Source organism: Helianthus annuus, chromosome 3, assembly GCF_002127325.2.
Source record: "Helianthus annuus cultivar XRQ/B chromosome 3, HanXRQr2.0-SUNRISE, whole genome shotgun sequence".
Lineage (NCBI taxonomy): Eukaryota > Viridiplantae > Streptophyta > Magnoliopsida > Asterales > Asteraceae > Helianthus > Helianthus annuus.
In genome coordinates this window covers 41,825,179-41,841,524 of record NC_035435.2, presented here as the reverse complement: position 1 = coordinate 41,841,524, position 16,346 = coordinate 41,825,179, and the positions used below count along the sequence as shown (strand labels likewise).

General features: G+C 36.5%; 2 protein-coding genes across 2 annotated transcripts; one reads left to right on the top strand and one right to left on the bottom strand.

Moving 5' to 3' along the window:
- The first annotated feature begins 3,712 nt into the window (after window positions 1-3,712).
- LOC110868905 (nifU-like protein 3, chloroplastic) lies at window positions 3,713-7,222 on the top strand. Its single transcript, XM_022118169.2, has 4 exons — window positions 3,713-3,944; window positions 4,029-4,107; window positions 5,602-5,900; window positions 6,919-7,222. The coding sequence occupies exons 1-4, from the start codon at window positions 3,837-3,839 to the stop codon at window positions 7,108-7,110; spliced, it is 678 nt and encodes a 225-aa protein (XP_021973861.1). The 5' UTR covers window positions 3,713-3,836; the 3' UTR covers window positions 7,111-7,222.
- Window positions 7,223-7,643: 421 nt separating this feature from the next.
- Window positions 7,644-16,120, bottom strand: LOC110868906 (lysine--tRNA ligase, cytoplasmic). The gene is made up of 17 exons (XM_022118170.2): window positions 15,930-16,120; window positions 15,738-15,813; window positions 15,038-15,106; window positions 14,331-14,496; window positions 14,156-14,249; window positions 13,924-14,009; window positions 13,326-13,444; window positions 12,482-12,544; window positions 11,696-11,821; window positions 11,342-11,624; window positions 10,355-10,451; window positions 8,759-8,915; window positions 8,525-8,668; window positions 8,393-8,461; window positions 8,172-8,315; window positions 8,005-8,056; window positions 7,644-7,919 (listed from the first exon to the last, which is right to left on the bottom strand). Exons 1-17 carry the CDS (start codon window positions 16,007-16,009, stop codon window positions 7,897-7,899), a joined length of 1,848 nt encoding a protein of 615 aa, XP_021973862.1. The 5' UTR covers window positions 16,010-16,120; the 3' UTR covers window positions 7,644-7,896.
- Between the last annotated feature and the right edge of the window lie 226 nt (window positions 16,121-16,346).

The window sequence follows — 16,346 nt, the reverse complement described above, 5'->3', positions numbered from 1 at the left end:
TCTTTCTCGGAATAAGTTCTGTAATAGTAATCCCCCTGGGTTTCCTCTGGGCGGATTGGAGAATTCTTGTCAGTACCAGAAAATGAACCTTGCTCCTCAACAGTAACCTTCTCAACACGCTCAGGCATAACATCAGAAGGTTTCGGAGAAAAAGTTGAAGCAGGAATCTCCTCAGCGGTTTTCTCTTTCTCTAAGTCATGAGCAACAGCTTCAGGAGTTCGTGGATTACCAGCACCATCCGCAACCCCTGGACTAACAACCTTTTCGACTTCTGCAGTAACATCAACAGGCTTGTCAACCTCAACAATCTTCTCCACACCACCCTCAGGACCCTCAGTAGTCTTTAACTGATCAGCAATGGAAGCACGCGGAGGAGAGGGTGGGAGTTCTTCAGTAACCACAGGCGTCGACTCCATGGGAACAGGAGAAACAGAGACTTCTAAAAAAAACCACAAAGTCTGTAAATATCTATTGCGCATAAAGAAAAGAAGTAAAGATAACACTTACTAGGAGCAGACTTCGAAATAAACGCGTCCAGATTGCCTTTCCTAGTAATTTTCTTCCTCTGGATCTTCTTTGAGAGCTGACCTTCAGCTTCAGCATCAGTCTGTTTCCTTTTACCCGCTTTCTTTCGCAACAAGTGCTCAGGACTGGATTCCAAGTCAATAGGATCATCTGGGTTGGATGGAGGGATATCAGCAGTATCCCTCGGTTCAGGTTTCGGCCTCCTAACAGTAACTGCAGGCGCAAGACCCTCCAAAGAGTCAGAAACCACCACATAATCACACCACAAGTCAGAGGAACGGCGCGTACCTTTCTTCTCTCCCTCAACATTTTTGACCTTGGAGGAATGAGTTTTTTCAGCGTCACTCTTTTTAGGTGCAACATTACTGGTTGTCGCGTGTTTCTTCTTCTCAGGGCCTATGCCCAAATTTGACAACTCACCTACGAAAGCGCAAAGTACAATTTACTCAGACACACAACAGAAAGCAGACAACAAACAATATGCGCAAGCTTACCAGCACCAGCAGCAGGTTGTGCAGACAGATCTGCATCCTGCGAAAGAACAAAATTCTTCACAATTCGATGGTACCAAAGCTGTTCATCAGGCTTCTTCTGAATGGTGCCCATTTTTCCGCCTTCTCTCTTAAATGCAACAACATACAGCGACACAACTACAAGGGAATAAGAGCAAGTAAAAAAAAGAGAGAGAGAGAGAGAGAGAGAGAGAGAGAGAGAGAGAGAGAGAGAGAGAGAGAGAGAGAGAAAGAAAGGGGGAGAAGGAAGAGGGGGTAAAACCCCAATCTTACCTTTACCATCTTCCGTATACACCGGCTTGTCTTCCCGGTCCATCCTCCAAATCGAACTCATACTCGCACCAACAAGGGCTTTCTCCGGCAAGACAATGTTAGGAACGTCCTTCAGATCCTGATACCAATTCTCGTCAACAGGGGTTTGAATCGTTTCAATGGGGACATCTTCTTTCCCCCTTAGAACCATCCTCATCGGAATCACACCTGCCTTGATAAAAAAAAATTGTTTCCAATCGTGGAAAGATTTTGGAGGATGCTGCAAAATCTTCTTTGCAGACACTCTCTGGACAAACGAATAAAACCCTTGGGTACAATGCATTTGATGAAAAACCCCTAAATCGAGGAACTGTCGGTTCAATATGCATTGTCCGACACACAAACTCGAAATGCCGAACCCTAACCATGCCAATAGGGTGCAGTTGGGAAATATGAAGCTTATAATACCCAAGAATTTCAAGAAAAAATTTTGTTACGGACAAACGAAAGTTGCCTTCACAAAAGAAATCCCAAAAAAGAGTGATATACCCAGCCGGAGCATCTGCTGCTGTCTGACCCTCTTCTGGATACAGGGCACCCCAGCTCTCCGGAAATCTAAAGTTTTGAATCAAGTCATCGAAAGTTGCCCTAGGCCACTTTAACGGTGGAAGTTCAGCAGACATCTCTTCAGATAAGTCTTCGTGATGTTCGCCGGTTGACATAAGAGGAAGAACTAGTAAATTCGTTCTTAACGGAAAACGAAGATAGGAAGAGGAAAGATTTTCAACAACGTAATGATTAACACAAATAGGCAACCCAAACAAACTTATATACTCACCGCCATTAATAGCATTGGTAACTGCCACAACACCTTTTTCGGCTAACACAGTTACCCAAGCGACAGAGGCAAGTGAAAATCAACTCAAACGCGAGCTCACGTGCGCGTGTAAAGCACGATCAGTAAGGTACACCTGACAATGACAGCCTCTATAAATTGACCATGGTATTGACTCTTTGTCTGATATCACAATTTTTTAAACGCAAATAACTTTTATATAATTCATTATTTTTCAATAAAGATTCCATCATAAAACCGAGCTTTTTATCCTCTATAAATTGACCATGGTATTAATGTATGCTATTAAGATAAAAATAAATTTTGATATATTGTGTATATAATGTACATAATTGTATCTAAAACTATGCTTTATTATATCACCCCGACACTATTAATGGTGAGAACATGCAAACTATTAATGGTAAGGCCTTTGACCCCGTAAGACGATCGGGTCGGCCTCCGGTTCAGTTTTGAAAACATTGCTTACCAAGAAGTTGTATGATATAAATAACCCATTAGAAGGGGTCCTAGGCCGTAGCCTCGTGATCACCCTTCAACGTTTATGTCAATATTTAGTATAGTATAGATAAGCATATAACAGATTAACAGATAACAAGTATGTGTATGCAAACTTGATCAATATATAAGTATATAGAGTGTAGTAGAGTCTAGAAAGTGAGAAATCTTTGAAAAACCAAATGAAACCCCAAAGACAATAGACAATCTCATTAAGGCCTAAGCCCAAATATGAGGCATAATAAAGCTAGAGTTAATAGAAGAAATAAAATAAAAAGTCGGGTCCCCTTTTCATATTAGAGCTTGAATAGCTCAAAAGTATCTATGTAAGCTTGCTTTAGTTTATGACCAATAAAACTTAGTGGTGCTCATTATTCCGTTTCAAATCGAATAAATCGAAAACCAAACAAAATGTTAAATTGAATAACCTGAACCAAATAATCCAAAACCCCAACCGATAAACGCCTTGATAAAACTCCTAAAAGTTGATAAAATCCATGTAAAGCTTGAAGTAACTGCCTTTGACCTTCAAAGTGTATGTCATGGGTTCAAGTCTCAGCTGGAGTGAAATTGCTCTGGGTTAAGCCAAGGGTTTTACCACAGTAGGTCTTTGGGTGATGGGTTTCTTCTAGAATGGTGGGGGGCCGAGTCGCCAGTGCCATCAGCGTTCATGGGTGTAGGTGGCCTTTTGCCATTGCGTTTATTCGAGTGATCGGGCTTTTGCTGGTCGTTCATAAAACAGCTTGAACTAACTCGAGTTCAAATTCAAGTTTACCTTATTCTATATTTTGTCGATAGCCTCTTGACCTATTAGCATCATGTTATTATGGCTATCAAAATGGTGGAGATTCGAATCCGACAAAATGGGTATAATGTGTATTTTAGAAGTATATTTTAAAAGATGTAATCGTCATTGAACGATAAAGTGGGTATAACATGAATTTTAGAAGTAGATTTTAAAAGATATAATCATCATAAAAAAAATAATATATTCATTTTAAAGGGTAATTTGGTAAATACAAAATCAAAATATAATAAAACAGAAAAATCCTATATCTTCTTCCAATCTTCCCTGAGAAAAAGAACTAAGTTTGTGTCCACAGATATCAATCAAACCCTCTCTCCATCCATTTCCAATCCAAATTAAATTCCCATTTCTTGTTGATCAAGCAACCCAACCCAACCCAACCCTAATGGGCGCAATTGCAACACAAACAAGATGTTTGGAATCAACATCCATTTGTTGTTATTCTGCTGCTGATGATAAACCTTCTTCTTCCCCTGTTTTCCTCTCCACAAAGGTACCATTTTCGATTTATTTTTATTATTTTTTTTTTGCAATTCTAGTCGAAATTGGTGATGGGTTTTTGTATTTGTGGAAACAGAAATCGTTTTTGAGTGGCGGATTCCGAATAAACCAGTTTCTTAGATTAGATTATGCTCGGAGATTCAGAAAGCGTGCAGGTACACTTTAAATGTCAAAACTTTATATTATGAATGTGAAGAATTGTGAAAAATCTGTACCATATGATCTTAATATGATAATGATTAATATGACACAAAATTAACTTCCATTTTGCTCCCTGTAGTTTGGTCACTTTAACGGTTTTGCCTAAAAACGGCCATTTTCCTCCTTGATGTTTCGATCTTGTTGCCGGTTTGCTCCCCGGCTCTAACTCCATCCATATTGTATGTTAACTGAAAGGGTATTTTTGTAATTTCAAGTTAACATACAAAATCCAAGTAGTACTTGAAATTACCAAATACCCTTCCAGTTAACATACAATATGGATGGAGTTAGAGCCGAGGAGCAAACTGGCGACAAGATCGAAACATCAAGGAGGAAAATGGCCGTTTTTAAATAATTGGGGCAAAACGGTTAAATTGACCAAACTACAGGGAGCAAAACGGAAGTAAACTCTTATCATTTTTTTGCTTGAGTAATATTTTTAACGTACTTTATGGTAAAGGTATGGAAGTTCAAATATGTTAGCATGAATTTAATGTGTAAGTTGGTTGTTTAGGAATGAGACTGGTAATTTTGCGTGGACCTTCAAAAAGCTTGCAGATCGGCTTGTAGCTTGCTCGCAAAAAAGCTAGCTAAAAAAACTCGATTTGAAACGACCTTAGCCGAGCTGGCTCATTTTGTAACCGAGCCAAGCTCGGCTCCGCTCGTTGGCTCGTCCTTAGGATCAGTTAACTTCAAGCTCGAGCCGAGCCGAGCTGCCTTGTTTAATTTCGAGCTGGAGCTCGAGCCCACCTTGGCTCGACTCATTTACAGCCCTAGGGTGGTTTTTGGAACTTTGTGGTTCGCTTCCCTTGTAAGCAACCTTGGGAAGTCCCCTTAGGTGGCAAGTGAACTCCATGACTTTTTGTGTGTGTGTGTGCAAGTAAGTTGTTAAGGAACGAGACTGGTACTTCTGGGTGGTTTTTGGAACTTTGCGGTTTACTACCTTTCTAAGCGGACTCAGGAAGTTCGCTTGGGTGGCAAGCAATGTACTTTTTTTCACTAAACTCTATGGAGTTCGTTTGCCACCCAAGTGAACTGCCTAGAAGTTCTAGAAAACACATGTTAATACAAGTCTCGTTCGTAAACCACTTGCTAATGAAAAAAAAAATTGTATTGTGGGTTAAAAAAAAATTGATCCTGAACTTTGTATATCTTGTTAAGAAATAGAAATCATTCAAATCATGAAACAAACAAATTTTTTGGGTTGATTTTCTGGTTAAGAATCCTTTTGACCTTTTTAAGTCAAAAGGTTGACTTTTAAATCAACAAATGATGTGGATTGGTGAATTTCAATCCAAATTCAATACCATGCTTTCTCTTATGTATCTAACTATGAATCTTGATTTTCGGGTATGAGTATTTTCGACAAAAGCACAAATAATTAACACTTAATGCAAGTTTAAAGATTACTTGGTTTGACCTTTGTTTTCAACTGATATAACTTGAAGGTCTTGTGATATCACCAACCTGTGTTCTTCCACTGACCGAAGAAAATGTGGAGAAAGTCTTGGATGAGGTTAGGCCCGGACTTATGGCTGACGGTGGAAACGTCGCCTTACATGAAATTGATGGTCTTGTTGTTGTGTTAAAACTTCAAGGAGCGTGTGGGTCGTGTCCAAGTTCAACAATGACATTAAAAAATGGAATTGAGACTCGGCTCAGAGACAAAATTCCGGAAATTATGGACGTTGAACAAATCATGGACACTGAAACCGGGCTTGAGTTGAATGAGGAGAATGTTGAAAAGGTATAGACACAATCTTCATTTAGTCTTTTAATTTTAAGTAAACAAATTATTTTAGTGGAGAGTTCAAATGAGAAAAAAAATTTGTAAGAAGAAAAAAGAAAAAAGAAGAAATTTCACCCATGGCATTATAGCCTAGTGGTATCTTGGGGGTGGGATAAGACCTTAAGACCATTAGGTTATGGGTTCGATTCCTACAAAGGGGGTTTTCTCATATTTATTGAGTTTCCTCCTGAATTGGTGTATAGGCATTATTGCCTAGTGGAGATGGATATGATCGGGTGGTTCTGCCGGTGGCACGATGATACTCCATTGGTCCGTCAGTGATCCAAATTTGCCGTTCAAAAAAAAAAAAAATTCAACCAATAAGAGTGTTTTATTTTACTTCATTTAATATAAGTATTTAATGTTACTATAAGGGTACATTGGTAAATCTACATAGGTCATTAATTTGTAGTCTTCCTCTTTAATAGCTAACTACATTAAATTTTTTGTAACTTATCTTCAAAATATTTTTTTTTTCAAAAAAAAAAAAATAAAATGTATGATAAATTACGAGTTGTGTAGGATAAATTTCAAGGTGTAGGATAAATTTTGAAATATGTAAGAGAACTTTTGATGTGTGTAGGCAAAAAAAAAAAGTTAGTGTAGAGGATAATAGTCTTTATGACTAATTAATTAGTCAAAAATGATAAATGAGACAAAGGAAAAAAGTATTTAATGTTTTACAAAATTACCCTTTCTTCTTTTTATTCTCAATTAAATTTTCTTCTCAAATGAACCTTCCCAATTATTTTATCATTTAACTAGAGTCGTTCAATATGAACCGCGAGATCTGCATAAACAAAGGTCACATGAAAATCTCCATAGTATTCTATCATCTTGATGAGAAATGGAACATTTATATACTAGAAAATAGTTGATATACTATTTTAAGTATGGGTACAATATATTCATGTCAAATATGTACTATGTTGATCCAAAAAGTCAACCTTCAGTAAATTGACACTTTACACTGCAGCTTCTTGCAGAGATTAGGCCATACTTGGTTGGCACAGGTGGCGGCATTCTCGAGTTTGTTGAAATCAAGGACTGTGATGTTAAAGTGAGGCTCAGTGGCCCTGCAGCCAAGGTGATGACGGTTCGGGTTGCGTTGACACAAAAACTAAGGGAAAAAATACCCGTCATAACTTCCGTTCAGTTAATAGAATAAAAAACATTACATAAAAATGTCATTCTTTATTGTAATTTGACAAAAAGAGGTTTATAACGGATTTAAAGATTTTTATTTTGATTGTATAGTAAAAGTTTACTTATCGTTCGTTCGCTACGTTTTAGAAGTCAGGTCCATAATGTGAAATCATGACTGTTTGCTACATATGCAAAGTTGATGACGCGAAGAATACTTTGTGAAGTCTTAAAACGGCTTTGCCAAGTAAACATAGGATTGTTCACCAGTCGAACCAGCCAGTCTCAAGCTCAAATCTATTAGCCAGATCATCTCAGCTTGAAACCTTACTATCAAGCTAAACTTGAAGCTCCAGCTTAGACTCTTGGTTCTTAAAAACTAGAACCATCTCATGTCTTGATGAGCCTACTTATCAAAAACAACATTCTCATCTCCGACTACTAACCAGAACCCTCTTGTTCCTGGTGAATCAGGCGTACGAATCGAATCCACCACCACAGATGCCAAGAAATAACTAACTTTGGAATCTAAACTGGAAAGCTCGAAAAGTAATAAGATTGTCAAAAGTAATCATTTCGCTATTTGTTTGGTGGGATGTCAATTAAATTCTTTGGATAATAGCTTCAAGTTCAAAAGACACATTGTGATTTCAATTTGGTACAAAGTAATGCAATAAATAGCAACACAAACATTCAAACATCTAAAGGCTATGCATCATAACTTTTGGCACAATAAATTGAGCACGAGTCATTCTCAACAAAACTTGGTGTTTTCAAGTCCACAAACACGAAGACCACGCCGTATACGAGTTCAAATTTTCAGGTTTTCAACAGCTGCAAATTATTAGTTTTGTTAGTTTTTCGCATAAATAATCCAAATTAACGAGCATAAAAACAAAAATGAATTTTGTGTTTGTACCTTTGACTGGCGGTTCATCCTGTGGTTTCATGGCTGGGAAAAGTAAAACCTCCTGTTTGCAAAATAAAAAAATAGAATGAAATTAAATGCTCCAAAACGAGCACCAAAAAATAAAATTCGGTATAAATTCATAATAAAAAATAAAGATATAAGAGAAATGCAGAAACCTTGATGTTCTGTGAGTCAGTGAGAAGCATAGTAAGCCTATCAATACCCAATCCCCAACCGCCAGTTGGTGGTAAACCGTATTCAAGAGCCGTACAGAAAGTTTCATCCAAAGCCATTGCTTCATCATCCCCTGATTGTCGATCCTGAAATGTTTTACACACAATACGTAAATCTCAAAATAATATTTTTTAATATAACTGTCTAAAGAAACTAGTACTACCTTTAGCTGATCTGCAAATCGCTGACGTTGTACCACTGGATCATTAAGTTCAGTGTATGCATTGGCAAGCTGAGATAATAACAAGGAATTTAAATTAGCAGATAAATGAGCAATATTAAATTTAAGGCATACCTCATGCTTGTTGATAAACAATTCGAAACGTTCGGTCAAGCCTGGTTTGGATCGATGCCATTTTGCCAGTGGACTCATTATCTCAGGATGGTTAATTATAAAAGCAGGATTAACACATTGCTCCTCCAAAAAGTGTCCCACAAGCTGGCACATAACATTTAATATCAAAATTTGTGCATATGATTAATGATTGGATACACATATATATGTAACTCAAAAATGAAAATTAATTACTTTGTCCAGCAAACGTGCTGTTGTTTGAGGTGGGGGACATTTGATATCAAACTTGGTGCATGCATCAGCAAGATATTTATTGGCTTCTTCACCGGCAAGGTCTTTAGGTATGTTAAGATTTGCTATTTTCTCCAACTCTCCAATCATATCAATCCTTCTGAAAATACTTAAAATGTTAGTAAAATAACAAATAAAATAAAAGAGTTAAATGCTTGGTTGGTCCCTGTGGTTTGCAAAAATTGCAGACTTGGTCCTGGTGGTTTACTAATTACACGCGTGGTCCCAAAAGTTGTCAAAAATGCACTCGGTTGGTCCCCTGACCTAACCTCTGTTAAATTTCTCAGTTAACTATGTGTGAAATGACTATATTACCCCTGAAAGCCCAATCATCTTCTTCAACCTCTAACACCCACCCCCTCCTCTGTTGCAACTTTATGGAAAATCAACTGTCCCCTTTTAAATTGTTTTCTTCAAGTGACTTTGGATCAAAAATAAATTATTCGACTAAAGTTATTAAATGAGAAACAACAGCCCTTCTTCGAATTCTTTTCTAACTTTGATTTGGAAACAATCAAGAACATAAAATTTAGAAGAACAAGGATTTATAGGATATGAAACCAGAAACAACAGGGTTTCTTTTACTAATTGTGATCCGAATGAAAACAATCAACCTCGTTCAACTGGTTTCTCTCTTCAACACCAATGTTTCAAGAAAAAAATAAACCCGTATGCGAACACGAACAAAAACTTGGTCGCCGGTTTCAATTTATTCAACCAAAAAGTCCAGAACAAGATAATAGCCTTCTGCCTTTGACTTCTTGAATTCGCAATTGACCCTTTTGGAATTGTAACAACCCTTTGCCTTCTTAATTTTTCAAACTCTTGGTTCTAAATCGATCTAATTTTGAATCAACTTCTTTTCGTTTCTGATTCTTCGATTTCTTCAAGACTGGATCCATTTTCAAAAGGCCAGATGCTGGTGTTGACCAGATAATAAATCGATATAATTTCAAGACTTAATTTTTCGAACTCTTGTTTCTATCGACCAGAGAAAATGTGATACAGGTGTCGTGGAAAAGGGTAGGGCTGCCGGTGGTCTGCGGCGGTTATTCAGAGTGGTGAAGGTGTGTGAAAGGTGGTGCAGGTGACAGCCGGCGGTTGAAGACGATGGCCGGTGTCGATGAGGGCTTCAGGTTGGAGTCGGAGATGGCTGAGGGCGGTGGTGGTCGGAAGAGATGGGCGGCGAAGAAGGGAAATCTGAACCGGCGACGTGGATGAGTCCGGCGGTTGATGTGTGGAAGAAGGATTAGAGATGGAGGCTGAGAAGATGGAACAGAGGAGGGGGTGGGTGTTAGAGGTTGAAGAAGATGATTGGGCTTTCAGGGGTAATATAGTCATTTCACACATAATTAACTGAGAAATTTAACAGAGGTTAGGTCAGGGGACCAACCGAGTGCATTTTTGACAACTTTTGGGACCACGCGTGTAATTAGTAAACCACCAGGACCAAGTCTGCAATTTTTGCAAACCACAGGGACCAACCAAGCATTTAACTCAAAATAAAATCAAAATTCGTATACTTAGTAAGTAAATGACCTGAAAGGAGGAGTGAAGTCGATCTCAATAGGGTCATTATCCAACCCATTTGCATGATATTTAATTTTGTATCCGCCTGTAAGCTCCTTCACCATACCTGGTTCATTTCGAGTTATTATCACTAATTAGTCAAACACGTAAAATCAAACCTCTTAAATCATTTTATTGAAACCAGCTTTAGATAATTATAAATAAGATACATAAACTAGTATTTTGACCCACCGCGCGTTGCAGCAACGTCGAAACTTAAAGTAACTCAAATTGATACCGTCGAGTATTTGACCCGACTCGTTTCCGAACAAAATTTACGTCACAACAAAGAGCAACTGAAAACGCACATAGAAATAAGCACGAAAACGTATTTTATTTGATTTGACTTATTACCGAGAAAAATTTACGTCAAACAATCAACCTGGATTTATACCAAAACGTACTTAAAAGTAAGCATGTAAAAAATAGTGTTTTTAAGTTAAAAAATGGTGTGTGTTGCAACGGCGTCAAAACATAAAGTAACTGAATTTATACCGCCTACTCGCCTAGTGAATGAAAACATATTATATTTGACCCGACTCGTTTCAGAACAAAACTTATGTAAAAACGTAGACCAACCGAAAACGAAAATAAAGCATGGCGGTATATTCGAAAGTTACGGAAAAACTATTGGTTTAGTTCATTACGGCATCAACACTAACCTGCTTATGACGGTACATATATAAAAACATCACGCTGAGAAAAAACTAAAAAATACCGACAAAAAAGAAAGTGTAAATGAAAACTATATACTAAAGAAAAAAAAAACATACTTGGATGGCATTCTTGTAAATTTTGCAAAAAAAAAAAAACATTTGAAAAGGAGGTGTCTTAGTTACTATTACTAAGTCACCCTCTTTTGTTATGATAATTTTGTAACTAATTACTAAAAAAATTTTAAAAAAAAGTTCCAGTTCAACCCAACTCAACCCATTACAGCTAACATTCAGTACTTACCACTTAACATTTTCTCAGTTAGGTCCATCAAGTCGTTGTAATCTGCAAAAGCCATATAAAATTCACACGTCGTGAATTCAGGATTATGTGTCAAATCGATTCCCTCGTTCCTAAACTGTTTTCCAATCTCATATACACGTTCAAGTCCACCAACCACAAGTTCCTTCAGATAAAGCTCAGGTGCAATTCGCATGTATAGTGTCATGTTTAAATCATTGTGGTGAGTTACAAATGGACGTGCCGCTGCTCCACCAGCAATCATGTTCATCATGGGAGTTTCAACCTTTAATAGAAATAATTAGCAGCAGAAAATGATTTACAAAGGGTTACTGAAAAACTAAGTTTTTAGTTTACCTCCAAAAAATCACGATTGTCGAGAAAACGTCTTATATAGGATACAACTTTTGCACGGGTCTTGAATATATGTCTGACTTCTGAGTTTACCATCAGATCCAGATATCTTTGACGGTATCGTGTTTCCTACCATAAAAATATGCATCAGCTGGATTAGGAAGTGTACATATAAATGAAAAATGGGTGACATTAATGGGCAAAAACAGAATAATTTTGTAAGGGTTTAAACTGGACATGTACAAGAAAACTGGTTCGGAAAAAAAAAAGATGTGGTTTGAAAAGAAGGGATTTTGAGAAACCTGTTTCAACCCGACTCAGCCCGACAGTTTGGAAACCAGTTCGTCTTCTCGATCTTTGAAACCGGTTTATAACCCGAACCGAATAATTTTAATTGGTTTGGGGTTTGATCCTTGGAAACCGGTTTGGAAAAAACAGTTTATTTATCACTTAAAAACCGGTTCAATTTGTAAAAAAAAAAAAAAACGATTTGTATACCTCTAGTTGAAATGGGTCAAGTTGGTGAATTTTCTTATAATGACTAGCACATATAATAAAAATTATATTATATCAAATATAATAAAAACTATATTATATCAAATATAATTCAGAACTTCTGAACAAGTTAAATCAAGATTTTTTTTTGCATTTAAAATACACTTTAGTTTTTCAACCCATTTGACACTTTTGACTTGTTTCCTTCTTAGCCAACTCTTTTGATATTAATTACCCTTTCGCCACCTGCAGGTAATAGAGAGACAACATACAAAGGTTGCTAAAATTAAATACCTGATCTTTTAAAACATATGCATCGGGATTTCTACCACTTCCAGGAGTCCAAGCATCAATCTTCTGCAGATTAATAATGCAACTTCATGTCATTTAAGATACCAAACATATTTACATAGGTAGGGTAAAGTTCTTGTACAAATAATCTTAACATACTAAACATACAAATTGAAGGAAAACTCAAAAAGACAAGGTGGCATTTTTGTAATTATCAATAAGTATCAAAGTTACTCTACAAATATACCTAAAAAAACCTAACCACTCCCCCACCCCCAAAAAAAACCTAAACCCCCCACCCCCCCCCACCCCCCCCCACCCCCCAAAAACCTAAAAAACCTAACCCCCCCCCCCCACCCCCCAAAAACCTAAAAAAACCTAACCCCCCCCACCCCCAAAAACCTAAAAAAAAACCTAACCCCCCCCCCACCCCCAAAAACCTAAAAAAAAACCTAACCCCCCCCCCCCCCCACCACCCAAGCTAAAATGCTAAAAACTAAACCCCCCAAAAAACCTAAAAAAATCTAAAAAAATAAAAAAAAAACACACAAATTATTTTATTTTTTTTTTAACATTTTTTATTAAAAAATCGCTACTTTTGGTAGCAGCCAAAAAAAAAAATTTTTTTTTTTTTTTTGCTAACGAAATGTAGCGATTTTTTAATAAAAAATGTTAAAAAAAATTTGTGTTTTTTTAGGTATTTTTGGTTGTAACTTTGATAGTTGGTGGTAATTACAAAAATGCCACCTTGTCTTTTTGGGTTTTCCTTCAATTTGTATGTTTAGTATGTTAAGATTATTTGTATTTGATCTTTTGCCTACATAGGTAAATATAATAAGTTTATTACCTTTGCATTGGCATTATCTGCAGCAGCTGCAACCTTTTGCCTTGGCATCATATGTAGACAATGTGATAGAACTGTGAACGATTTTGGGAAAATACTCAGCTCTCCTCTTTTGCTTTTTCCTGCCATAAAGAAAAAAAACGGATGAAACAAATGCGCAACTAAAAAGAAATGAATTAGCTAAAAAACAATTCAAATGGGTCGAAAGTCGTCCAAAGTGTACCAATAAGGCATACAATCTCCTGAGTGAGTTGATAATAAAATGTGATAATTTTCAAAATAATATAGTTTTGCAAACATATAAAATAGAATAACTGTTTACAAAAGTTCAGAACCAAAACAAGAAAAAATGCTTTGATTAAAAGCAGCATGACCCATTTCGACCCAAACATCATGCAGGATGCTTATAAGATAAAACCACAATCGTGAACAAAGTAAGGTACCAATAGAAAGATTTTACTCCAAATAAATGCAAACAGTCTGATATAAACAGAAAAAGCAAAACATATCCTATACCTGAATAACAGTACTTTATCGCACACTCTAACTCTAGACCATTAGTAAAATAAACAAAGCAAGATTGCAAGTTATAATTACAAACCTGGAAACCCGACGATACCAACAATATCTCCACGTTTCACACCAGAATGGTACTTAGAGAATTCAGCTTCATCCAATTCAGATCTCCTGCATAGTTAAAGAAGTGTATAGTTTCAGCAGTTATAAATCGTAAAAACTACCTCATCAGAAAACTTCTAGAAGAACTATAAATGTATATGCATAGTTACGATATAATTATGGAGTTTGGGGTTTTTTCGGAGGGGGGTATTTACTTTGCATCAGCCATAATTTGAACTTTTCCACCAGAACCATGTAAATCATAAAAGAAGAGCTTTGATGAAGAAGCGCGTTTGCTCATCAGTCTCCCTGGCAATAACACATTTATCATCGGTTATTATAATAATATTAAAATCATGTAAAAGGTCAATGTTATAGAATTCTGCTAACCAGCCAAAGAAACTTGAACATCTTCCAGGTGGTCCCCACTATTTAAGGTTTCATACTTCTCAATATATTCAAGAATGGACATCGAGACATGGAACTTGTGAGGATAGGGATTCAATCCAGCTGCCTTTTGGGCATCAAGTGTTTTCAGCCGATTCTCAAAATATTGCTGCATCCACACAAAAAGTTTAGGCATGCTTGGAATTTTACTGGGTACGATTGTTTGTTTCAACAAAAAAAAGTTTTAAGATAATGAAGTATAGTTTTAAACATGTTTATATATACTTAAGTGTCGATTCTGAAAAGGTTTAGTGATCCCCATATCACTAAGAAAGTAAGCATAATTGTGTGCTAGATGATATTCTAGAGCTTCTAGTGATGACAAAAAGCTTAAAAGTCATTGCTTCCTTATTAACATACTTCACTGATGAACCATCAATTTATCAATATAAACAAATCTTTTCAAAGTAGTTGAATGAATGAATGTATGCATTTAGGTTTCAATAAATGAACATCCAAAAAACAACGGTGGTGCTTAAATTTATGTTAGGCACTATTTTAACTTTTAAGTTATTAGTGGTTTTACCCAAAAAGAAGAATAATTCTGTCAATAAAATATATTTTTTTCTACTCAATGCATAAAGGATTTGACTGACAGATATTTAAACACAGGTCTGACCATCTAAAATAAACCAAGAGAAGAATTATACCGTTGGATCCATGTCTTCGTCATCTGCTGCAGAAGGCTTCTGGGCCCCTGATTTTGGCATGGCAGCAGCCTGAAAAAAAAAAGGCGTAGATGATACTTAACTCTTAAAATGAGAAGCAATCACAATACCTAGCATTCTAATTCTACTGATAAAAAGTTGTTTGGCCTTTTTTTGTTATAGGTTTAGATTAAAACCAATACAGTTAGTATCTCATGGCAATAACAAAGCACAGCCCGTTGTGGTTTATTGAAACTGCAGTTTCAAAAACCGCCAACACAGAGGATGTTATTCACCTAGCTGAACCTAACAGCCAGTTTACACCTTAAATATATTAGCTGACTTCTATGGTACAAAAGTTGAAGTCCTTTTCTCCAATCATACATTGCCTTAATAACATAAAAACCACACAAATTGCAATGATCCAGATAAAAATAAGCACAAAAAATGACATAGTGCACACCACATTTCATCAGGCTAAACAACAAAAATCTCATTTCAAAGTCTAAATTCATTCATTTATCCACAATATCAAACTATCAGGCTATCTTCTAACAGTCAATTCAAACTCCATAAATCCCTATTTCCACAATCCATAACTCAAAATCACTCAAAACAACAATCCAGATTGCAAAACAAGCCTCATAATCCAAACACAAACAATAACTAACACAAAATCTCAAACTCAAACAAACTTAATCACCTTTTTCTCCTTCTCCTCTTCCTTACGACGCCTCTCTTCCTCCTTCTGCTTGTTCTTCAGCTCCTTCTTTCGAGCACTTCATCAAAACAAAACAAAACAAAACGAATCAAACTTCACAATCTCTTAAACATGTAACCGTAAATAATTGCAGTCAAATTGAAAATGTAAATGTAAAAGAAAACTCAAACTCACTTTTTGCTGATAGTTTCTGCTTCCGCCGGAGCGGGAGAAGCGGAGTTGTCGATGATGACATTTTCCGACGAGTCCGCCATTGATTCCGGTGAAGAAGAACCGCCGGTACCGGAGTTAGGGTTTATGAAAACGGCGGCTGATGAGGGAGTGTGTTTGTATTGTCAAAAGTGTTGGATTAGGGTAGTTGTATGAAAGTATAATGATAGAACTGATAATATATTGGGTGGGTAGGGGTATAATCGTCAACTTTCCGTGATGCACAAGAAAACTCCTACTCCTAGTCAAGTCAAGTTATTATAATTAATAAACTAGAAAAAAAGGTATTTCATTATTCAAAGATCATAAGAGCATTCTCATCTAAACCACCAAAATCTGTGTGGTGGTTTTTTAAAATATAAGAAGTATAAAAAGTGGTTG

Coding starts and splice junctions, on each gene's coding strand:
- LOC110868905 (XM_022118169.2), top strand. CDS start 3,837: ATGGGCGCAATTGCAACACAAACAAGATGTTTGGAATCAACATCCATT. Junction 4,108..5,601: donor GAGATTCAGAAAGCGTGCAG/GTACACTTTAAA, acceptor TATAACTTGAAG/GTCTTGTGATATCACCAACC. Junction 5,901..6,918: donor ATGAGGAGAATGTTGAAAAG/GTATAGACACAA, acceptor TTTACACTGCAG/CTTCTTGCAGAGATTAGGCC.
- LOC110868906 (XM_022118170.2), bottom strand. CDS start 16,009: ATGGCGGACTCGTCGGAAAATGTCATCATCGACAACTCCGCTTCTCCC. Junction 8,316..8,392: donor GATTTGCAGATCAGCTAAAG/GTAGTACTAGTT, acceptor AAAACATTTCAG/GATCGACAATCAGGGGATGA. Junction 7,920..8,004: donor GGATGAACCGCCAGTCAAAG/GTACAAACACAA, acceptor AATAATTTGCAG/CTGTTGAAAACCTGAAAATT.